The sequence below is a fragment of the Taudactylus pleione genome, unplaced genomic scaffold (genome assembly GCF_031769625.1).
Source record: "Taudactylus pleione unplaced genomic scaffold, aTauple2 ptg000086l, whole genome shotgun sequence".
NCBI lineage: Eukaryota > Metazoa > Chordata > Amphibia > Anura > Myobatrachidae > Taudactylus > Taudactylus pleione.
Window position 1 is genome coordinate 9,786,663 of NW_028284488.1, and position 25,720 is coordinate 9,812,382.

General features: G+C 39.6%; 1 protein-coding gene across 1 annotated transcript in view; it reads left to right on the forward strand.

Annotated features, from left to right (window-relative positions):
• The window catches only part of PLXNA4 (plexin A4), a 774,189-nt gene that overhangs the window by 623,377 nt on the left and 125,092 nt on the right, over positions 1 to 25,720 (forward strand). The window contains exons 10-13 of the mRNA XM_088468696.1: positions 9,671 to 9,871; positions 18,866 to 18,962; positions 19,883 to 20,073; positions 25,439 to 25,590. Coding sequence (XP_088324822.1) covers positions 9,671 to 9,871; positions 18,866 to 18,962; positions 19,883 to 20,073; positions 25,439 to 25,590 — 641 coding nt within the window. The remainder of the gene's footprint in view (positions 1 to 9,670; positions 9,872 to 18,865; positions 18,963 to 19,882; positions 20,074 to 25,438; positions 25,591 to 25,720) is intronic.

Below are 25,720 nucleotides of genomic sequence, written 5' to 3' on the forward strand. Positions count from 1 at the left end.
ATATAGATGCTTCTTTGAATACACTTTGCATTGTAAAATGTAGTTTACTTTGATAATTTTAGTTTTTAGTTAATTAGCAGCATTAATATTATTACAAAAAATTCAAAGTATTAACTACGGGAAAACATGTACATTTCCAATTTCTGTGGCTGATCTTATCTCCACTAGAGGCCGATATATATTTTCATTTTGAATGTAGAAATGTGCTCTGACCTTAGGTGCTCTAACACCTTAATAGATGTGGTGAGGTCTCCTGTACCTGTGGGGGCGGGGAGCAATCACACTGATCATGCCCCCCCTTGGATTTGCGTCGGGCTGAGGTGCTCACAATGCCTCCTTTGCGGCGCTTCAAATACGTTTTTTTTCCTGAGGGATGTGGCCACGCCTCCTGTGATTGGGCCACCCCCTTCTATAGTACTGGGGCCCACGCTTGCTCACGACAGCCCTGCTTGAGAGCCTAATTCATGTTCTTTGGAGCTGTTCTCTAATCCAGCCTTTGCAGGCTGAGTTTTTTGATTATAGCTTGGGTTATATGATCTAAGCTTTCTCTTAAACCCAAAAGAACACTTCTTCACCACTATCCTCCACAACTTCTATCACATAGCAAATATGTTACCAGCTCTTATTGCTACTAGAGCAACCTTGGCCCAGGATTAGCCCAAAATTGGAAATGGTCAGTTCCTCCACCTATCTCTTAGATTATCTTCAATGTCCAAAGGAGCCACGGCATGGATACCCTGGATTTCAATTATACCCCTTTTACACCGGAGCTAAAACCCGGGTTTTTGAAGGGTTAACCCGGGCAGCTCCCTGGTGTAAAAGGGAAGAGGGTTGGCAATCCAACCCAGGTAACTAGCAGGGTTTAACACGGGCGTAGCCCATGAAACCCAGCTATGGGAACAGCGCACTCCGGGTCACGAAGACCTGGAGTGCGCTGCTAGCCGGCCGATTGGTCCGGCTTCAGTGGCGCTTGGAGATGACGTCATCTCCAAGCGTCCACTTTCACTCCGCAAAAGCCGGGTCTATGCAGACCCGACTGCGGTGTGAGCGGCGCTGACTCGGGAATATCCCGAGTCAGCGCCGGCAAAATTCCGGGTCTGATCCGGATAGGAACTTTGTTCCAACTCCGGGTCAGACCCGGAATTTAGGTGGAAAAGGGGTATTACTGAACATCAAGCTCATCACCTTTGCACAAATAATGACAGTGGAAATATTATTATGCTGATTGCTAAGCACCTTTCTCCACCAAGTTCCTCCTCCAATCCATAAATCTGCTGTTTACTTATTCTTTTTTTTATAAATCCTTTTGGCTTTATTTGACTTTATATTGTAAAATTTTTATATATTCTTCCTCCCTCTTCCTTCCACTAGCTGTCGGTCCCACAGTTTCCTCTATTTTTATTTCTTTCATCATTGTTGTTATTGTTAACACAAGCTACAGTCATAAAGTTAAAAATTTTTTTAAAGCATACATTAAAAGCATCATGTGGATGTGGCAATTAATTTTACGTTCTCCTCTGCCACTACACTGGCACATTCCCAGAAATGTGAATAGTTGGATTCTTTGGCACCACATGGCACATGGGTGACTACAGTATATCTAAACAAAGGCAATACTGCTTGTTAAAGTCGCTTTCTCCTGTTTATGGGCTACTCGTTCTAGCACAGCCTGCCAGTGGCTCTAGCTCAGTTTTATGCCATCAATATTAGTCTAAATATTTCCTGAAATCGCTCCTTAAAAAATAGATTTCTTTGCAGTTTATGATATTTTTTTTATTTCAAAGGGTGAAAAGGAAGTAACCTTTTTTTTGCTTAGGTTTAAAGAGTTGGCTCAAAGGATCCATCAATAAAAGAGAGCAAAGCCTTGTAGGAGAAAAAGCTTTTACTCAAGGAATATTGAGCTCTAATCATGACTGAGAGCTTTGCCACCACCTGACTTCCTGCCAGCTTTCTATTTCTTTCTCTTAAATTGCTCTCAGGGGATAGAAGACCAGGTTGGTTCAATATCACAGACTTGTGTTAGAACATATCAACAAAGAGCTACATTTCAAGCAAATTAAATAATGTTTAGAAGAAGCCAGATCAGAATGTGCACTCACCAAGTCGTGAGGTTGAGAATTACATTTGAATTGAAAAGCTATGTGGGTAGATGGCAGGAATTTACGGCTAATGTGCAGATTCATTAGGTAGCACAGTTTTCTAAGAGAATTCCCCTGACATTTAGTTAAAGTTAGATCACTTGTAGGTTTCTGGTGTCTTTTGTGTTAGCAATATCAAAGTGCACGTTTGTCCTAGGTATCCTATTATGTATTTGTAGAACCAGTAACTGATTAAAACAAAAGAAATTCCAGTGATATACTCGCGGATTAAAACTCTGTTTTTTTTCTTCATCCTGAAGCGTGTTTTACAAAATGTTTTTGATTATTTGATTTAATTTGATAGATTTTACATTACCGAGCATTTTTGAATAATGCCAGAGAAAGTACATTAAGAAAATATAGTTAATAAGTTGTTAGGCCCAGGAGTTGGTCAGTGTTTCCTGTAAACTAAGTGATCTGGAACTAAAACGATAAAATGTTACCTTGATGAAAAGTTCCCATATATACGACAATGGCATTGAGAATCTGTATTGGTTGTTTGCATTGGGCTCTTTCACACATGACTTTATTCTCATATAAGTTGTTTTCTTCCCCAGTGCTTTGCAGATTGTCACACCTGACATGGCTTCAGTTATTTTTACAATGTAATATAGCACACAACTCACCAAACATTCGGCATCACTGGTGTAGTTTTTTTTCTTAAAGATATCTAAAAAGCCTATTTTTACTAGTTAATTTACAGACTATGCAGCTTATATGAAACATTTTGTCTGATGCGTTCAAAGTTCTGAGCAAACACAACTAATCACTAGTAAAGGAACACCCTATTATAAAATCCGGGAGGGTAAAACTGCTACAAAAAAACGTATTTGTTTACCATTTCTTGAAGTCTAAAGCTGGGTACCGACTAAGCGATATATTTGACGATATATATTGTTCCGACGTGGATCGGAACATTATATTTGCCACACCGCTCAGTGTGTACACACTATTGAACGTTCACGAGCGTGGTGGTATGCATCTTCTGATCTGCTGTGCATGCATGGCAGATCAGAAGATCTGACAGCCAACACCATACCTCTGGATGCGGCAGGGGAACGATATATCAGGCGGTCATACACCAGATTGTGCAGTGTGTATGGACTGCCGGATATATCGTACCGCCGCATCTGCTGTCACTGGGCACACACAAGGTAGTTCCACCTACTACCATTCACAGGACAAATATAAAAACATATAGTGTTTTCCCTTTATACTTGCTAGTCAGATAAAGCCCAGGAATTGGGTAAAATAATATTAGACTAATGCATATGGCATACAAAGCATCATAGATTTGATGGGAGATTTCTCCCATAAACAATCTCCCCAGAGTATAAAGGTTCCCATACACAGTGCAATTTTTTTTTTTTAAACAATCTATCGGCAAAACGCAACATTGTGCCAATAGATTGTTGATGTGTTGGCCCAATTACAGAGTCTTAAGAATACATAAATGACATGTCTGCAGTGAAACTTACTGTATGTACATTCTTTGTTACTATTTAGAATTTTTACTAGTCATCATTGCTTTAAAAATAGATTCCCACCAACATTATTACCCAGTCAAAGGAATTCACTTCTATTTTGCAGAGGTGATTTTCTATTTTGCAATAAATTGCTGAAATACATTTTTGACAAAATGTAAATGTAACTCATAATAAGTTCCTGTTGCTATCACATACGTTTCCATTACTGTGCTGTAATGCTATCTTCTGTTAAATACAATCTATTCTCTTGACTTATCACATTTCATTTAAAATGTTTAATTACATCTTCCATAGGTAAAAGATTATAGCATGGGCCAGTTTCATGTGTGAAAATTGTATAATTGTAGCATTTAGAGACCCAATTATCTTCTCTATTTGCTGGTTATAATTGTTTTCCATGTGGGGATGAACTTATAATCATAACACCTCTATTGAAAGATAGCAACACAGTTATTATGGTTTGTGTTGTGATGTGAAAAACATTTTCTACAAAGTAGAGCATGGTAGAAATATTCCACAGATGCAGATCTATTCAGTATGTTATTTTGTGAACAGATCTGCCAAGTGAAGAGCTCATAGATGTCATCCAATTACGTTTATTTTTCTGTCTTGTAACCTGTCCATAAAACCGCTCTATCATATTCTGCAGTAATGTATCATATGTTATATAATACAGGCATGGAATAACTGAAATGCTGCTACCTCTTGTTGATAATGTCATAGGGGGAGATTTATCAAACTTTTTAAAGTGGACACGTGGAGGTGTTGCCCACAGCAACCAATCAGATTGTAGCAATCATTTTACTAACCAGATAGATAATTTATAGTTAGAATCTGATGAATTGCTATAGGCAACATCTCCACTTGTTTTATTTAGAAGGTTTAATAAATCTGCCCCATATCACTTATATAGTCACCAAGGTCCTCTTCCTACAGTCCTTGTAGGGAACACTCTTAATGCAGATGGGGTATAATAGAGGAAGGGTGAGGGACATTACTAAAACATTCCTTGTCATAAAATGATGGCTGACGCTGGTTGTATTAAATGTGAGTTTCACAGAAAGTATTACAGGGGTATTCAATATGGAGCGAAAAGTAATTTTGTGCGATAATTTCGCACCGATGACGTCATTTTCGCTGGTTTTGGTTTTACACCGTATTCAATTTCAAAGACTTTTAGCAGGTTCGAAAAGTCTTTGAAAAAAAATGGGGATAACTTTTCACCACTGAATAGGTGGCGAAAAAAAGTGCAGAATTGGGGTTTAGGGGTGCAGGCTTTAAAAAAAATAGCCTGCACCCCTGGAAATGACATTTTAAAAATAACTGTGTCAAAAAAGTTTTAAAAAAAAATAGGGACACCCCAAAAAATTTATTTAAAAATTGGGGAGAAAAAAAAAATGGGAAAAAAGTGTTTAAAAATAGGGAAATAGGTTCAGGGCTATTCTGCAAGTATGCGGCAGGTGTATTGTAGAATAGGTTATTAGCGGCAGGTGCATAGTTGCTGGATTTTTAAAACTTACTTTAGGGACATAAAAATATGCTAGTACCCATTTTCATGTACCCCAAATTTGATGGGACCACTTAAAAAAACGAAAAAAATAACCTAAGTGCTCTTCTGCAACACTTCTTCAATGTCGGGATAAAAACAGCTGCTGCGGCTATTTAAATCCCGGACTCTCATTTGCAGGCTAAAACGGGGGTACCCATAGTGATCCCCCATGTTTTTACAGTTTTAGGGGGGGTCCTACAATTTATTCCAGATAAATTTAGTTTTTTTTCGCAGATCCCACTTCGCAGGTTCCCGTTTTCCTAGGTTTTATATTGATTACGGGGATAAAGCGGGCGCCCGCCCGATAGTTTATCCCAGGAAAATCTCCGATGTGCAGCGAAAAGTCCAGCACGGACTTTTCGCTCCCATATTGAATACCCCTGTTTGTATTAAGTCCATTGATCCCAGAGCAGTCTATGCCAGTCAGATAACCTAACCATGGTACACATACATAAAAAAGTGGTAATAGAGGAGCAGGTAGAGATGTGTCCTCATACAACTAGCGTCTATACACCATACAGAGCAAAATGCCAGGCACCACTGAGATGCTCTGAGAAGAGAGGAATAGCGTACCCTCTGTAAATTTAGCTTCTTATTTGCTTTGTAGATGCAGACAAACACCATTGGCGGTGTACTAGAGACCCTGGGCTGCAACTTTAACCGCACAGAAATTAGCTTTAAACACGCACAAAGTTAGGGGGAGTGGGCCTGGACTGCACACCTTAGCTACTTCTAATGGGATGTGCTACCTAGCTGAGACTTAGTACTACAACATAGAGGGGAGAGCAGCTGCACTATACAACCATTTAATAATTATACATTATATATGAGGTTTTTGGCTTAATTTTGGCCTAAATTATGAGCTTACCCACCAACGTCAAGGTAACCTCATCGGGTAAGACCCTAACATTTTAGGGGTTCATGTCTGGGGCGTGGGGCATGGATTATGGTGCACATGCTCTCCCCTTCCTTCTATGTTGTAACACGTACAAAGTCGCAGATGAAGCACAATAGAACTTGCTGTGAGAAAAAGCCGCGGCTGCTCACATCGGAGCCCTGCTTACACAGATTCAAACTCACACACAGACGTACAAATGTCGCACATCAAACTGATCTGTGTAATCTAGCAAAGTAGTTTTGTTGCTCCCAGTTGTTTTATTTATGTGAATTAGATGGTCATTTTACTATAAATAGGGCCTATATATCTCAATTACAGTGCAAACATAGGGTAACTGATGAAACTGAACAATATCCCAATCAATGTTTAATAACTTTTTATTCTCTCTAATCATCCGGCCAGATCTTCTCGCATTTTTGTGTGCTAATTTTACCAATTAGGACTAATTATATTACCTCTTCTCACAGATATGTCACAGTAACCAGGAAGGTCATTCTGTTGCATTGGACAAACGGCTCCTCATCCACTCATGGCAGGGTGAAGGCTCGGATGTTAGAATCACTTCACTTTGATAGATGTGTGACATTGCAACATGTAGAACACTTTTTAGTTTTTATAATAAATATGACCTCAGCTTAATATATGATTAATATGCTACAGTATATCCCCCTCCCCGCTCGCTTATTGCAATATACTGAGATTCTCCCTTCATCTCTTCTCCTTATATGATTTATAGTTTAAATCATCCCTTTCTTTCCCTTCTCCCCTTTTCTTACCCTTCTGTTTAGTCCCGTCCTGTTCCCCCCTATTACAGTTGCCTCCCTCTCTTTTTAGATTCTGATTGATAAATTCAGGCAGATTATTATCTCAGTTTTTTCTTTTAGCTTGAGTTTTTGGATTTATCTTTTTTTTTATCAAACTGTATAATTTGCTTTGAATTGTTATCGATTTACCCTATTGTTTGTTTTATCATTGTAAAACTAATACTAAAATTTTAATAAAGAGATCTTAAAAAAAATGCACATTTTGAGGGGAAAAGATGTTCTGAGAGATTGATTCGCACAGAACCAGGCATGCTGAGAGAGACTATTTGCCATGACTCACGACTTGAGCAACAGTGTATAAGGAAACATCTGTATTAAAATTATGACATTTACTAACAAAGGTATACAAACAGATACAGGAGCAGGACAAGAGCCAAAGACACACAGGGAATAAGAAACAAAGGGGGTCATTCAGACCCGTTCGCGAGCAAAGGACGCTCGCAAATGGGTCGATGTTGCCCCACTGCGCATGCGCCAGACGGAGGGAGCTCCGTCGTGCGCATGCGCGAGACCCGGACTGTGACAGCCTAGCTATCGCTCCGGGTCTCGCACCAAAGGGGGCGTGCTGTCGATGTTGATTGACAGCACGCCCCCTTTGGTGGACGTGCTGGGGGCGTGGCTGCCAGACGGAGGCGTTCCCATGGGAACGCCTACTGTCTGAAGCCGGCCCCACTGACATCACTAGTGATGTCAGAGGGAGTGATTTTGGCTCTGATAGAGCCAAAATCACTCCAGGGCTTGCGGCAGCGAGACCCTACCACAGGGTCTCCGTCGCAAGCACGATGGTCGCGATGGTCTTGACCATCGCGACCATCATCATGGACGCTCGCATAAGCTGTGGGTGGTAACCCACAGCTATGCGAGCGTCCATGAGGACGCTCCTAAAACAGGTAGGAGGGCCCTGATTCAGAGCGAGCGCTCTGGTCAGAGCGTTCAGCTCTGAATCAGGCCCAAAGTCCAGAATAGGGAACCAGAAGCAGAATCATAAACAGAGGTTGTGGAACAAATGTAACTGGACAGAATGTACTAAGTGAAGGCTTAGGAGGGATTTACAGTTTATAGAGATGCCGGCCTTGTAAACAGTGCAGCAGCTCATTGCAAAGAAAAAAAAAACATGTACTACCAAACACCCAGAACTTGTTCACTGAAAAGATGTCAAGAATGAGTCAGGCTATAGAAGGCCTAGGATTCAGCCAGGTGGCTCATGATAAATGATAAAGCCAGTTCATTTTATTATTGTAAGAATAAGAATAACGTCTACTTTTGACATGTTGAACAAAGATATTTTTCACAGGTATTGAATCCCTGCTCTTAGCTCACCAAACCATACCATATCATACCATACTATACCATAACATACAATACCATACCATACTATACTATACCAAACCATACCATACTATACTATACAATACCATACTATACCAAACCATACCATACTATTGTATACTAAACCATACCTTACCATACTGTACCAAACATTACCACATCATACTATACTATACCATTACATACCATACTATACTATACCAAACCATACTATACAATACCATACTACACCAAACCATACCATACTACTTTATACTATACCATACTATACCAAACAATACCATACCATACCATTAACAGGCATTAAGCTAAGTAAGGTGGCATCTTTCTATCTGAGCATATAGCAGAGGAGTAAACATCACATTAATAACCAGTGATCCCAGAGAGACAAAGACCTAGTTGGGTAGAAACTCGTCGGTGCAACAGATGGACATGGCCTTGATCATTTGCTTCAGCGTGGGTTAATTATCCTGATTAAGATCAGTGTCGGACAAGCGGAGGCAAGTGAAAAGGTTAGCGGCTGCAGACCCCTGAGACCCGGGATTCTTATATTAGCCAGTGTTCTCATACTGTCACTGATATCGCTATACATTAAACTGCTATTTGGCTGGAGTTGACTGTGACATATTCTATGGGGATGTAGTCAGCATCCCGACATTCCAGCCACTAATGTGTAAAAGTACTTTATGTGAGATTATTACCACTATACACAAAGCTGCTATTTACCGGTTGTGACTGTGATAGATTTTATGGAGTAACCAGCCAACACTGCTTATTAGAACTTTGTGTGTGTTTTTGGCTGAAAAAGTTTTTATTATTCTTTTATTATTCTTTTTGACGTGGATTGAGAGTTATTGCTAATAAACGTGGAAGATTTTTACATTTTTGCCTCCTGCATATAAATTGAGAAGATTGCCCGATTTCGATTGAAGGAAGTAACAGTGAGACTTATTTGTTTCAATGTTTCTGGAAAATCGTCTGAAGAGTTGTCTTGAACACTACATAGTATAAGTAACATACTGCGTTTTGTTGGTAATTAAATAAGAAATAGACTGAAGTCCATACATATTTTTATCATTTATTCAGCGCTGGATGACACACTTTCTTTAATATATTAACATTCTAACAGAAGGTTTAACTGTGTTCCATGGTGTGGTTTTCGGCTGCAGAATAAGTAAAGCGCCTGGCTATAAAACTGTTCCCTTGGATTAATAATTACCCCAGAGAGAGTGTTTTCTTACAGTCTACAGTGTTGTGATCCGTAGGGAGATTAAGATGGTAAAGAGTAACTCCTATTGCTTCTACTGTATATATAGAAGAATTTACAAACTTTTATGTACACATATGTACTGAAGTCTTCATTAAACTAAGCACGTTGTTATGACTGTTTGAATACAATAAAGATTTATGGAATTGACTATGTTTTCATTTTTGTCCTTATCAAGGAATGTCCTCAGCTACTTCAGACTGAGAAGATCCTGATTCCTGTTGAAGTTGTCAAACCCATCACACTAAAAGCAAAGAATTTGCCGCAACCCCAGTCAGGCCAGAAAGGCTATGAGTGTATTCTGCATATCCAGGGAAATGAGCAGAGAGTTCCAGCACTTAGATTCAACAGCTCCAGTGTACAGTGTCAGAACACCTCTGTAAGTATATGTTTTTGTTTTGTTTTGTGGGTGTTGAATCTTATATGTGTTCATTTGTATGGCGTCACCAGATCTGCATGATAATTCCACACCTCTTTGTAATTCTGTAACTGTATAAATTCTGACCACATCTCCTGGGAGATTATTCCATGAATCCACCAACCCACCCCCCTTTGTATAAAGAAATGATAGCAGATAGTAATAAGATATAATAATATACATATACATAAAGGAAGCATGGCAGAAAGTCTGCTAGATTTCAAAGGACATGGGTTTCTAAAGCAAGATATCAGCATTTGTAGAAGAAGAGGTGTGTGCAGCGGTCAGTAGGAGGTGTTGGACAGAATGATGGCTTCTCTTGCTAACAATGGAGTTGGCACACTGGTGCACCTAGTTTTGTGCACTACTGAGATTAATATCAAAGTGAGATTAATAAAATGAGATAAATGGCTGGAGAGAGCACATTTCTATGCATGTTCCTTGCTTACAGAAGGTCACAAAGATATTTTCATGGCACAGGGAAATGCAGAGTATGCTGCCACTATATAAATACATATTACTAATAAATAATTAAATCTGTGTTTCATGCATGCTATACAGTGTATTATTTTTTAATATTAATGTTATATATAGTGCCAGCATGTTCTGTAGTATCCTAAAATTGCGACTAAACACTGGAAAAAAACCCCAAAGGAAACAGGCTGGATATCAGAAAACTCTCATACAGGTAAGAGGGTCCTGTGTTATGAGACTGCACTTGAAAATAGGCAGAGAAATGTACAGATTAAACCAGGGCCGGCTCCAGGGGTCTGAGCATCGTGCGCGAACAAAATTTGGGGCGTGGTCTCATTACCATAGGCCATGCCCCCTAAGTGACGTTATTTGGAGGCGTGCCTACATGGCACGCCTTCAAATAGCGCCAGGCTTGGGGTAAAGCCCAACCCTCTGTCACTGGCTGAGCTTCTCCCAGCCCTCTCTCGTCAGTGAATGAATGGCGCGCGCATGCTAGCTGCATCCATTCAGACTGTGGGGGCCCGGCACTGCCGCACAGCTGCGGTGTTGGGGGTCCCCAACTTCCCGATTTGACCACCTGTGGGCCACTTCGGCCCATGGGTGGAACAGCGGAACAGTACTGTCCTGCTGAAATTGGGATGTTGGGGAGGGGTGCACCCTCTATGGATGGTGCCCCTGTGCGACGGCACTGGTCGAACACCCCTAGAGCCGGCCCTGGATTAAACGCTTCATTCCTCTAATATCTTCTATCTGGTTCCTCCATACAGTATGTTTTATTTCATTAAATTATAAACTATGGCTGCGTTACCAAAAGGCAGCTCTCCTCTAGGACAGCTCTAAGGCAGTTTTTATGGTCCACACATCATCACAATGCATTATTCATTATTAACACTTTTATAATTAGAACATTCTAGTAATTCTCTATTTACAGTTGTTGAAAGATTATGTTAAAAATGGTTAATACTTATCCTATTGTAGTAAACACATTATAACAATAGAAAATCAAATCACTGAATTTTATGAGCTGATACAAATGAGGATTTGAGAAAATAAAATCCAGTTACATTCCAGGTTATTGGACTGTGAACATCATGTGAAAATTCATAAGGGTTTATGGCTTGAAAAATTAAGTACAAATGACATTCTTTCCATAGCATAGCCTGCAGGCAGAGGGGAATAGCGAGACAAGGAGGATGATTATCTTGCTCTGGTTATCCTACAAGTGACCAGCTTACTGTTGTTTTATTGACTACATGATTAGTCTGTAAAGATTATTGAAATCCTAATCATTCAGTAGTTACTGGCTTATTGCTGATAACCTAATTGCACCTGAAAACTACTACTTTACATAGTGTTCATTCTATCATCCTGCAACTGTCATAACCCATGCAGTCCCTCATTCCTGCCTGGGGTGTTGCTCTCTGCTCTGGTACTGGTTACATTTATACTTTCCTACTTATAATTCCCCCCAAAAAATTCCTTAAATAGTCGTTTACAAACATTTTCTTTTGTCTAAGGGTAATTAAAAAGCATTGTATAATATATAGTACAGGACATGAAGTGACTGATTGCTCACAACGCACAACAAGCACCAAATTGCCTTCAAAGGATCAGCTCCGGGTGAAATTCTAACACGCACACCCTTTGGTCACACTAACACACCAGACACACGCATTTACTGAACACAACAAAGCTATCTATCTTAGTTATTCTATCATCCTAGTGGAGTAAAGGGGATGTAGTTATGAGACCGGGGGCCGCAATGCTGCCAGTCTAAATCCCGACGGGGCAGTCCGACAAGAATTTAAGATAGGTGTCGAAATACCGATGCCTATCTTAATTCCGAGATGCCGGAATACAGAAGGACGCCAGCCTTAATGAGGTAAGTCCGGGGCGCCCTTACTGTTAGCCGCAGGGGGGAGGTTAGGCTTGGTAGTGGGGTTAGAGTTAGTTTTTTTGGGGGGGAGGGTCAGGGATAGGCACTCCTGGGGCGGGTTAGGGACCCCTGAAGGGGAGACTTAGGTTTAGGCACTATCGGGGAGGGTTAGGGTACAGGGTGGGGAGGGTTAGGGTTAGGCTACAAAAGGGAGGGTTAGGGGGAGAAGGAGGGAGGGTAAGTATACTTACCCAACCCCTGTCGGGATACCGACCATCAGGATGCCGCTGTTGGTATTGTGAGGCATCCCGACAGCCGACATTACATACCAATTTCGAGTGAAGGGTTTTAACCTAGCAACAGCTTTCTGAAATAGCAATATTGCGATTCTAAGCATTGACAAGCTCATACTTTCAAGAATGAGGTATGACATGCAAAGAACACGATGTGCGAGTCAGAGCGCAGTTATTTGAAAGACATATTTCAGTTAGACATTGGTTAAATCTGGATTCTGCAAGTTTTGCTATTTCTCACAAAAATCTCAATACTCGGCCAATCATACAATCTCTTTGTGACCTTTATTTAATTTCAGTTCTAATTTCAAATGTCAGCTGAAGGCTATTTTCTTCTCTGCGTAATCATTTCTTCTTTGTGCTATACATGGTGAATGCAACATAACTGAATAAGAAATAAATGCGTAATTAGACATATCACATGAATTGTGGGGAAATCATGGTATCCTGCCTGATGGGAGAGACTGAGAAAATTGTTTTTCTATAACTCTCACTTTAGTTTACTTTGTGTAGTAGACTTCAAAGTATGAATAAATAATTATCTTTAGAAGAAAATACACTTTCAGTGAAGTAAATAGAAGATATTGTAGTTCTTGTCACGCGTCATATAAGATGGTTTTATTAAATCTACTCACTTGGTGTTATTATTTAACACATTTCTTTTTAACATCACATCCATGTACACTTTATTATTATAACTGTCATATAGCACCTATATATAACAAAAAGTCTTACATAGAACTTGTAATCATTTACATACATTTCTATTGGAAACACCCAGAGGATACCCACACACAAACACTGTGAGAACATAAAAAATCAACCCAGATAGGGCAGTGGTTGGAGTTGAACTCATGACCCAAGTGTTGTGAGGCAGCAATATTAACCACTAGGTCATAGCACTAACCACTGTTCCACTTTTAGACATTGTAGACAATTTTATTATTTTAATAGATATCTAACTATTTACTTATAATATTTAGATAATTACTGTTAGTGAACGTCATGCATCCATGTTATCACAAGCAAGTTTGCTGGTGTAAAAACGCACATGGAGCATGGGCAGAGGAAGCTCCCAGGAAAGCAATGATATGGAGCATAAACACAGTACATATGCCAATACAATGTCATTTTCTGGAAATGTGACAATACCATATAGCAGAGAAGGAACACTGTTAATTTGTAGACTAGGGGCCCTATTCATTAGGCTCAAAGGGAATGTTACACATGTGGAAACACTAGTCTCTTCATGTTTTCATTAATAGGTGCCCAATGCGGCTTCCCTGTATTCAAATAAGTCCAAAAATCTAATGTTTTCAGAGTATGGTTGTGGGAACTGATGTCATCCTCACACAACAGACAAAAAAGAAAATAACAACATAAAGTGTTACATATGTTTCTTCCTCCAGTCATGAGTATCATTTTTTATACAAGAATCAGCAACCAGTATTGAAGCATCTCGGCTCCATTTACAATACATCCCTCAGATATTTTATTTCAGTTTGATAATAACCTGCATTGTAACTGTGAGTTAATATGCAAGTAACTAGTGGATTGGTAGACAAACTAGTTGTGTAATCAACGCACTGTGAGGAGGGGGCACAAGGTGGACACAATTATATTCCCCTGCACACCAAATACTCCTCCTTCTCAACCAACATACAGCTATTGCACACTAATATGCACCCTCTGCACACCTACATACTTCTTCTGCACACCAACATGCCCCCTGAGCAAAAACATGCTCTGCTGCACACCAACATGCCCCCGGCACAACAGCATGCTCTGACCAACACAACTATGTGCCACAACTGCCCACCAACATGCCCTCTGCACACCAATATGTTGTGCTGGCACACTAACATTCCCCCCAGCACAACAACATGACCCCAGCCCACCAACATGCTTTCCCAATACATTAATATGCCCTCCTGCACATCAGTATGTCCTACTTGCACACCAGCATGCCTTCTGCACACCAATATGCCCCCCTGAACACCAACATGCCTGTTTGCACATCAACATTCTCCCCTGCACACCAACATATCCTCCTGCACACCAACATGCCTCCCAAGTACACCAAAATGCCCCCTGTACAGCAACATGTTCCCCAGTACAACAATACGGCCCCCCACATCCATTTAGTCCCCACATTACACTGTTAATTACCTTATTTTCAACAGTGCTGTCTGCCACATAGGACCTATAACAGCAGCCTCTATGTAGTGTGTGTACTGACTGCATCAGTCACATGACACAACAGCAGTAAATAATATGCTAATGATCAGGAATTACTAGGGTTATTTCCCTTGCCTGGCTGTCTGTTAACAAAAAATGTGCCCAAGATGGCACCCTCTACTAGTCCTGACACCTGGAGCATGAGCTCCACCTGCTCCACCCACGCTATGCTCCTGCACGGAGCCAGCTCTGTACGTGCTTGAGCACCAATATTATTTGTGATGCCACTATACTTGTCTATGCATGCTATTAGGAAGAAACAACTGCATGAAAATATCTTGACTTTAATCTGTCAGTAGTACATATGTAGCTCCATAGATATAATCAAAGATTGGATCACACCCAAGCCTTACCAGTATGTTATTTGTTCTGTACTGAGTTCTCTCCTGACCGTCTTGAACAGTTGTACTTCCTGAAAAGTGTCTTTTGTTACATGAGTAATTTGCTAATATAAAGAGGCAGCTGGCGGCAGATTCCCTGTGTTAGCCTCAGTGAGCATTAATAGCAAGATCTCAGAGTGTGAGCAGGTTATGTATGGCTCCCTTCTAAATCAGCATAGTTACACAGTCACTGGTTACATTGCTTCAACTCTGCGTCTTCATAGAAAGATAGAGCTAGTGTTAGGGAAAGAATTTTTGTTTCTTTGTTTTTTTTCCTTTGTCAATTGAACTGCTGTACAATGCTGAATAAATACTATATTGCTACATATATACTACACTAATATGTTTACTTATGTGAATAACCATCATCAATCATTGTATAGATTTTTGTAACTCTCTTCAGCTTTACAGATTACACACATAAAAGGCCTTGGGTCTGTTGGCAGGGTTATGGGAGCGATAATATGCAGTCCATCACTGCCGCTCCCCTTCTAATTTTGTCTGACCCTACTTTTGTGCATGCACTCAGGGTAATGCATGTAGGGTTTTCTGACGTTTTCACGCATGTGCAGTTGCAAATAATCGCTCCACTGTGTCCGACATTGTCAGTGCTTCCACTTCTGAAGCAGGCCCAAAGGAGGCTCTACCTCCAGAATACTTTCATTTATTGGCTTGTACCTGTAATTCTTCTTTTGCTAAGTGGATACATTTGTCTTTGTTTGTTTGTTTTTGTTTGTTGTGTTCTTTATGATACTATAAGCGGGCAAATTTGCTTATTTTAGTTTATTTGCCTTGCTTTTTTGCTCAGCTAGAGTTGTTTATTTTTTGTTACCCTTAGATATGATACAAAGTTGTTTTCTACATGAAACTGTATCTCCTTTAGCACCATTACATATAGGGGCTGATGAATATTACGCCTGTGCGTGTAGCATATGTCGTGAGAATTCGCTATAGACAGGCCCACAAAGCAAGTGCACACATATGTGCATGTACTGACGTGATCTGGATGCCCACCCGCATCGGAAAAGGGAGAATAGAGGAGGGAAGGGCATCCTAACATAGGCTAAGTACAGTACTGACATGCTCATACAATAGTTATCAGATGCAGACCAGAATATAGATCATGCATATATACACCTAAGCTGTATTATTTGTGGATTGTAAGGTTAGGTGCAAATACCGGATAATGACAGGGCTGCTGCAATGTGTGCTTACTTAAACCAACAGGTATCTTGCATCCTGGGTATAAATAATTTTTTTTATTTTTTCTATCACTTTGGGCCCATCTACACTACGCTATCTTGTCATAGGGAATAAACTATGTTTTATGCTCTGGCTGAAAAAGGTGTTGCTGTACAGCTGACCTGGTAAAGGTGATGTGCATGGGACGGACTATTTTCATTTGCTTCAGTGTACTGAAAATAGTGACCAGTTTGAACATGGCATCTACATTTTCCAGTACAAAGCTATGTAAGGGCAGTATTTTATAGCTCCTTTCCTTGCTGTTTTTGAACTGCATTTTCACATTTCACAGAAGAGCATTTCTGTACATAGCTTGTGTATTTCTACGGGATGAAATATTCCCTTCCTCTGGGGCTGATATGGCTTCATGGCTTTGCAATGACTGAACTAAACAACATAGCAGCAAATAATGGCAGCCCTCCGGCAAGACTAGTGTGCACACTCCTTGTCATTAGACGTACATGAGTTTCTGTTGTTCCTGTGCAGGCCAGTAATTGTATTAGATGCCATTTATTTTTAAAGGCTTTCACTCCAAGCCTAATATTTCTTAGATTTATCCACTCAACAACTGTTTTGTCCTTAAACATAAAGGAAAAAAAATACATTTATATCCTCATATTTCATGCTTTGTGTTCTGCATGTTTGCTTATTATACTGATTATACTACACAAGGAAAAGGAGTATATGTTCTGTAAATATGTCCTTATGTAAAATGCTGACAATAGGGAATGCAATACAGCGCACTGAAAAGGTAAGTACTCAAGTCAGTCCTCTAGTGAGTCTATTTTCTATCACCATGATCACCTTTACTCAAAATATGTTGGGTGAGCTGGCAGGAACAAGGAGACTGTGGGCTTGATTCAGAGTTGTACGCTAATCCCCTTGGGATGGCGAATTTTTACACAACTGTCGTATGAAAATATACAAATGTCGTAGCTGACGGAAGATGTATTGATGCACACACCTGCGGCTTTGCAAATCCAAGCATCTGCATAAAATGTTGCATAAAATGGCTACTCAGAATGGATGACGGAACTAAGACACCGATACACGTGACGCTGCATACAAAGACGCGGTCGCTGGATCCGAAACTACTATAAAACGGTTGAGACACGACCGTGTTTTCCTAATCACAGCTATGTTACCACTCACATACGGTCCCTTACTGTCAATCACTCTGCGTCTGAATCCTCTTCACCAGTGACATAGCAGAGGCATGCCCTGAGCGATTTAGATGCATGCACTGTAATAAAAACATCAGCCAACTGCGTAAATATAGGCATAGTGTACAACTCTGAATCAGACCATGTGTTAGATGATATTGATTAAACTACTGTATTTATTTAAAACTCCTGAACATTTCATGACCCTTATTCTGATCAAGAACAAAGGACTTTTGCATATTCATTCATAGCTATTTGGATAAATGTAATGACTTTGTTATCTATGTATATAATAGAGATTTCGGGGAGAAAGTACCTTATATATAGTGTACAGCTGCAATATATTTATTTAATAAGTTATTTATATACATATTTTACAATGCTTTATAGAGAATATTCCAAATCAGTCCCTGTCCCAGTGAAACTTACGATCTATTTTCCCTATCTCGTGGACAGGAATTAACACTAGGGTTAATTTTTGTCAGAAGCCAATTACGATAATCTGCCAGTATGTTTTTGGAGTGTGGAAGGTAACCCAAGCAAACACAGGAGAGCATACAAACTTCACACCAATAGTGCCTTGGTTTAGTATACACCTGAAGTTTTTTAGCTTCCTCATATGGAATCCAATTTTTTACTGGATGCAACAATATTTTAGAAGTCAAAATATTTATGACATTTTTGGTTCCCAACAGTAATTTTTTTTTTACTTTTATGTCAGAAAGTGTTACTAACTCCAAAGGATTCAACAACATGTCTCATAGCATTGTGTCCATGCACAGTTCCATCCAAACTGCTGTCCTTCAGACCAGTCCTTTAATTCTTCCTCTATTGTCCTTGATGGGCTGGTGGGCCTGATTCAGAGTTGGAAATTGAGGAAGATATAGCAAGTAACTGTGTACCTGTCCTGGACAAACCATGTTGCAATGCAAGGGGTGCAAATACATTTATTTTATTCCATGTGGGGTAAATACTGGCTGCTCCTGCATGTAGCCCACATATACTGCACAGCTTTATTTTTACACTGCAATTTAGATTTCAGGTTGGACACCTCCCTCCCAAATCTAAATCTCTCTGCACATTTTACATCTGCCCCACCTGCAGTGCAGCATGGTTTTACCAAGATGCACAGTTACATGCTCTGTCTTACTCTATTCCCAACTCTGAATCAGGCCCTGTGTTCCCAAAAGAGAATGGATTTATACTATTCTGTAGCATCCTTATTAATGGAAAATAAATATAGCTCATGAATGTCTTAATTTCATATTTACATTTTGTTCTCTTCTAAGTATTACTACGAAGGAATGGAGATTGACAGTCTCCCGGTGGAGCTGACCGTGGTTTGGAACGGGGATTTCAGCATTGACAATCCAGCTCTGAACAAAGGTAAAGGGGAACTTTGGTATGGGCTAGAAAACAGTTTCCATGGCAATATCACTTATCTACTGTTAAGTATCATAGGCCTAACCTTTTCAGTACTAATTTTTTATAACTCTCAATGAAACTGAAATACACATTTCCATATCATTTGTTTTCTGTGACTACTGTTAGTATAGCCACACACCATCCAAACACTCAATTACATGCTAAAACGTATTCAACAAAAAAAGATGTTAACATGTACAATCTTGTGTTTATAGAATGTAATGTGTGATATGTTATAAACTAAAAGTATTTCTACATACTGTACCAATATAGTGCTGAGTGCCAGTCTACCTGGTTATGTACGTATAGTAGCTATTAGTGGCGATTCCTACCTTTATGAAGGAGGGGACTGTCTAGGAGGCAGTTCAGGTTGGCAGTTGTGGTCAGTCCAGCAACTGGTATGCATTGCACATGCATCAGCTGCAGCCCCTAGAAGCCAGATAAGGCTGACAGAAAAGCAGGGGAGTGGCATCCAATTGGAAGCACTGTATGCTATTTGCAGTCTGTTTCGGCAATCCCAGCGGGAGAAAATACTGCCCCCTGGGATTGACTGCCCACAGTGTGATTAGCAAAGAGCGCTTCAATGGGAAGTCTAAAGTCTGACAGTGCACAGACTGGGGGCTCACTGGGGGGGGGGGGGTGGATTGGGAAAGGTGGTGGGGCAGCCCGTAGGTAAAATCTGTCACTGGTAGCAATATTGTTAGATATATGGATGGATCCTTGTATATAGTTGTATTTTTTTCTGTTGCCTTTGGAGAGAACAAAGTCTCATTTTATTCTGTAGAGCCAACCTATTGTACTGAAGCTTGCATATAGAAATAATGTACTGCACATTAGCAAGAGTTCTTGATCTTACATCTAATGTGTTCCTTTGCCCCCAGTGCATCTGTACAAGTGCGGTGCTAAGAGGCCTAGCTGTGGCTTGTGCCTTAAGGCTGATGCAGATTTTGAATGTGGCTGGTGTGTGGCAGAAGGCAAATGTACTCTCAAGCAGCACTGCTTACCTCCAGAAAACTCCTGGCTTGAGCTATCAGTAACGCATGCAAAGTGTGCAAATCCCAGGATAACACAGGTAAGTAAGGCATGGTTCTCATTCATGCTGCAATTGCCTAGATACAACCTCCAGCATTATTGATGATTTCCCTGATGCTTTAAAGTGTACATTAAATGTGCTGTGAATCTATTTTAAATGGATACAAGTGTTTAGATATGTTCTCTGCACCATTAGAATGGAAGTGATCTTAAATTGATATACTACATATATGCTGCAACTAACACAAGATCTGGATAATACATTAAAGTTTTTTATTAGCCTCTCACCAAAAGAATTACTGTACATGCGGCAACGGAATGGGAGGAGATAAATATAATCATTTAAGGTTATTTACTGATGACTACATTTATATTGGCACTCTGAAATTAGAGGACTATAAAATTGCCTACATGCAAAATACTTCCCGTTGATGACAAGCAAAGCTAAAACATTATGTTGCTCTTAGCAGCGGGTGTAAAGTCTGACAGCTTGTTATGATCTTTGTATTTATTTCCATGCTATAGCTCTGCTGCAGTCTTTGTATCTTTGTAGACGCCTACTCCGTGTATTTCATAAGCTCTGTGTTTTAACTGTGATTCACTTCTCAATTAGAGTACAGGATTGCACATTTAATCTTGTTTTTTTTTCCTTCAAGTAATAATTGTAATTTATTCTTATATAGCTTTAACTACACATTGCATGCTATCTGTATCCAGTGAGTCACTATGCTGCTTGCAAGGAAATGTTTGTATAATACCTGTGACAAAAGAAAATGACATTTATTTGCATTGGTGGCACACTGTAATTTCAGTCTGTTTGTAATACTTACTGTAGACTAGTTCTCTCTTTTTGTTGCATTCTATTACAAATTAATTTTTTTAAGCAGGTTCATTTTCCAAAACATGTCATGGCCAAAACCTCGGATTCTCCAGTTTGCAGTCCACAGTTGTGAGGCATAGAGTATTTATGCTGTAAATCAAACTGTATTATAAACATGTGTCCACGTGACCATAGAAATGCTGTGTTTGTAGCCAAACCCCATGACGTCTTTATTAAAATCACCTACAGTATACAACTATCTAGAGCAGTTGGTCCATTAAACTTGCAGTATATATTTCAAATGTTACAACACCCATTCCTACCCTACCCTCCCAAGTAGGAACAAGACAACCTGAGATTTACCTTGACAGAAGATCCAGTTCCCAAAATAAAATATTTTTTACACCTCCTCTCTGGGTGAGATCGGAGGGGTGGGCCAAGGGGGTAGGTCTATAATAATGCGATTTGCTGCAAATCGCGCCAGTGAAGTAGGCGGGATCCATGCAGGTGATTTACTGCCATGAATACCAATACTTGGGCACTCCAGGAGAATAGGCAAGTACTGGTGTGTCTTCATACACTACTGCTGCAGTTGTGCCAAACTGCCCTTCTAGGAACACCAGCTCTTGTGTGACTAAGATGCACCACGAGACTGCACTGATTAATTTTATGTGCAACACTTGTATATCTGTGTGCAACTGAGCCTGAATCTGTATATGAAGTGCTACGATGCAGCAGCTGCAGTTTTTGCATGTCAAGTTCCATTGTGCTTTGTATATAGATTCAGGGTCTGATTCAGACTCGGACGCTAAGCCACGATCGCTCGCTGCCAAAAGGGGCCGGGTATGCAAATTCCGCTTTCGCACTGTGTGGCGTAAGGACGCCCTCTATGTCTCAGAGAGCGACGGCAGTGAGCGAACGCTGGTGTATATGCCCGCTTATCCCCGTATTCAATTTGGAATTGGCAAAACGGGACCCGGCGAAACAGAAATCGTCGAAAAGTTCTGTCAGTTTTGGGGAAATCACAAAACCCCACAAAAAATGCACTGACATGGGGAATCACTCTGGGTACCCCCGAATAGCCCTGCTGAAGGTATTTTGCCACTTTAATAGGTCTCAATGGGTGCTATTCTGCGTGTTTTAAATAGTGGTGAAGAATAGCATTTTGGTGGTTTTTTTGGAGAAAATAACTAGTCCCATCAAATTTGGGGTACATGAAAATGGATACTACCATATTTTAAAGTTGCTAATGTGACGTTTTAAAAAATGTGAAAAATCCACCTGCCGCAACCACCTGCAATCAGAAAAACACCTGCCGCATACTTGGGGACCCCCCTGGAGTCTATTTTGCTAATTTTTTTACTTTGTACCCCAACTTTTGTGGGGTTTTTTCACCCCCAAAATGAGAGTACTTTTTTGGGGTGTCTGAAGGTACTTTTAAATTTTTTTTTGACACAGATTACCTTTAGGGACCTGTCCAAGGGCTGCAGGGTGGTTTTTTGAAGTCTGCACCTCAAAACCCCAATTCTGCACTTTTTCTCGCCACATATTCATAGGCGATACTTTTTCACCGGGTCTGATGCATTGACTTTACGCACCGGCGAAAAGTTGGCCAATTTGAATACGGGGATAAATTAAATCGGCCAAAATTACGTAATCGGCAATAAAGTATCGGCGAAACAGACTTTTTGCTTCAAATGGAATACGACCCTAAGATGCATTTTCGCCCAAAATAGACACTCAGCACTAGCAGAGTCACATGGGACCTGGTGACTTACTCGTGCCACATGGAGTATTGAGGCTACGTGATTGAGGATTTATCTGTATGCTTTACACCACAGTTCATTATCTCACATTAAAATACAAAGATTTTGTAATTTCAGCAAAATAAACAATACAATAGATCAGGTCATGGCTACACACGGGACAATTCAGTTATCCTCGATGTGCCTCTACAGTATAGGTTCACAGGAAAATTATTAAATTTTGCTTACTACGATAAGCAGTATTGTGCACAGCCAGACAATACAGGGTCATTGCGGAGAATTCAATTACCCCAAATAATGACACTTTTGTTTCTTAACTATACCTATAAATGATATTCATGATGCTTTAACTTAGCAGATAGAACTTCAGACAGTCACAATGCAGCAAGATGATACCTTTTCAGATTTGAACTGTTATTATACAAATAATGGTGATCCACATCCGTTGTTGGGATTCCATTCCATTGTTTGTCTAGTTGACACTCTACATGCTGAGCCCCCCCTTTCTTAAATACCTCTATCTTATCTTATACATACTATACCATCTGCTGAAGTTCTTTATTATCTAAAGCCTGACCTACTTCGCTTCCACGATTTTTATGATAATGGGCTGTTGATTTCTTTGTTAATTAACTCTAACTTATAGCAAATTACCTATTACACTAACAAGTAGATCATTCACACTGCATCTTCTACTACTTGCATCACTCCTGTTCAAAAATACACATCACTAATGGTACTTTAATATAAGAACTGATCATTATGCATTGTCAGCTGCCTGAGGAGTGCTCTGAGTATCTTGTAGTGAGGCCACTTCCATTATTGCCTCCATAGATCAGTCCACTGTTAAAAAGAGAGCTGTATTCTAGGTATAGAATATATCCTGCTAAATATGTGACTGCTCAACTTTCACTGATAATTAGAAAATTAATGCCAATTAATTTCCCTATTAGAATTGATTTGATATAATAGGCCTCAATTAATTATATTCTACATAATATCCGGCAAATGCATGAAAAATGGTCCACAATAGGATGAAATAGGGGAATATGATGTGTTTTATGAAATGTTTCATGTAACTAAAATCCTATTCAGATACACTATGAATGAATCAAATTAGTTTATTGAATAATATATGATATTGGATAAGCCTTCTCTTTGCCCATTAATAATTAAACTGTAACTTACATGCCACATTATCATTAAGCCAGCAAGGCATTAGCATGGAAATGTCTCTTAATTAAACAGTACTTTCTGAACATAGACGTGGCATTTAAACTAAAGTTATTACACTTGTGAGCTTTTTCTGTCTCATGCGTGCTAAATATTTATGTGTTGAGAAATAAGGGTACAATGCCACAGGTTACCAGAAGGGCTCAAAGGGTTATACAGATAAGGTAAAGCACTGATATGGGGAGGGATTCTTGTAGCTCTTCAGAATGTGCATTTAGCATGGAACCTACAGTACACTAACCAATATCTGTAATCACAATGCAGCTTTCTCCACATTTGTTCTTAAAATAGCCACAAACAATGCTAGCTATTATTAAGGATACAGCAGGTGGTCTATCATGTAGTGCTATCTCTATACAAAGGATAAAAGGGCACTTTTTGGTCCCATGTTACAAGATTTTCATATACACCATCCCTGTTATTACTATCCTTACCGACTGGGTATTTTTACGTCTCTGAACATTTTATTTTGAATGCTCCCATATTATTTTTTAAGCCTGACCCCACCTTTTCGTGAAATGGCAGAATTCTGGTTGGGAGTAATTCATAATATATAATCACTACAAAACTGGGTTGCATTACGGGACTTAGAAGAATTAGTAAAAGTATAACACGGTCACAGACTACATCATTTCGGCTTTATTAAAAAGTTGTCTCTCCCTCCGTCCATAGTGTAGTAGCAGATACTGTATATGGCTAGATTGCAAAACTTATTATGTCATTGCTGTTACATTGAAGAGAGAGTAACAAATTATTTAATAGAGTCCTGTGTTATCCAAATCCAGACATAATATACAAGCATTTTGCAGAGTAGTTTGGTTGCTAGATCGCCATGGGAGACAAACTTTTTAAAGACTATCCCAAATACCTTTTAATTCCACATTAATCCCATATTGTGTAGGTTTGGAGCGAACCTTACTAATGTTTTACAACTAGTATGCAATGCAGTGATATAAATATGTGAAAAAAAGGTTTGGAAACTCCACTGGTTGTAGACTGAGACCAATATAGTTACAAGCAGAACATATTATTAATAAGTGCACTAATTTGGAGCTGAAAATCCAGTGTTAAAGGTGTAACTAATAATGTAATTTAAACACTACAAGTATATACCAATGCAAATTATTTATTTCTTTTACGCATTTCTCTCTTGTTATAATTAAAGCATAAGGAGAGAAGCAATCCATCAAAGTGTAGTGTATTCAATAACATCCCATAAAGGTTAGAATGCTTGGAGAGCTGTTGGAGGCTACAAAGCTCAATAAAAGCTTATCACAAGTCTCTAGGGCAGCAGACTCCACCAGAGAGCTCATTATACATTCAGTGCTTACACCTACAAGGGTTTATGTTTGGCTTCAGGCAACCAGGAATGATGATGTTACAAAATCTACATCGTCTCCACAACCATTACTAATACCAGTATGTTTCCTATTCATGAAATGGAAAGTTTATTTTATTATTTCAGGTTTATTACTAATTCTAGCTTCAAATCATAATATCCTGTCTACTAATAAGTACATAAAATTATATGGTAGATCAATAGATATTTCACTAAAATGACAATATTACTTTGTGCTTTCTTCCAGATCATTCCAGTAACTGGTCCCCGTGAAGGGGGCACAAAAGTAACTATCCGGGGTGAAAATCTGGGCTTGGAGTTTTGGGAAATTGAGAATGACGTCAAAGTAGCAGAAGTCAAGTGTACTCCCTTGATTGAGGAATATATCCCTGCAGAGCAGTGAGTCGTTATGGCTATTATATACTGCTGTGCTTTTCAAAGACATCTAACCAATAAGAAAATCTTATTTATGTAACAACAATTTCCTGATCATGGTACTCTCCTACTGAATGCTCCTATCTAATTGCTA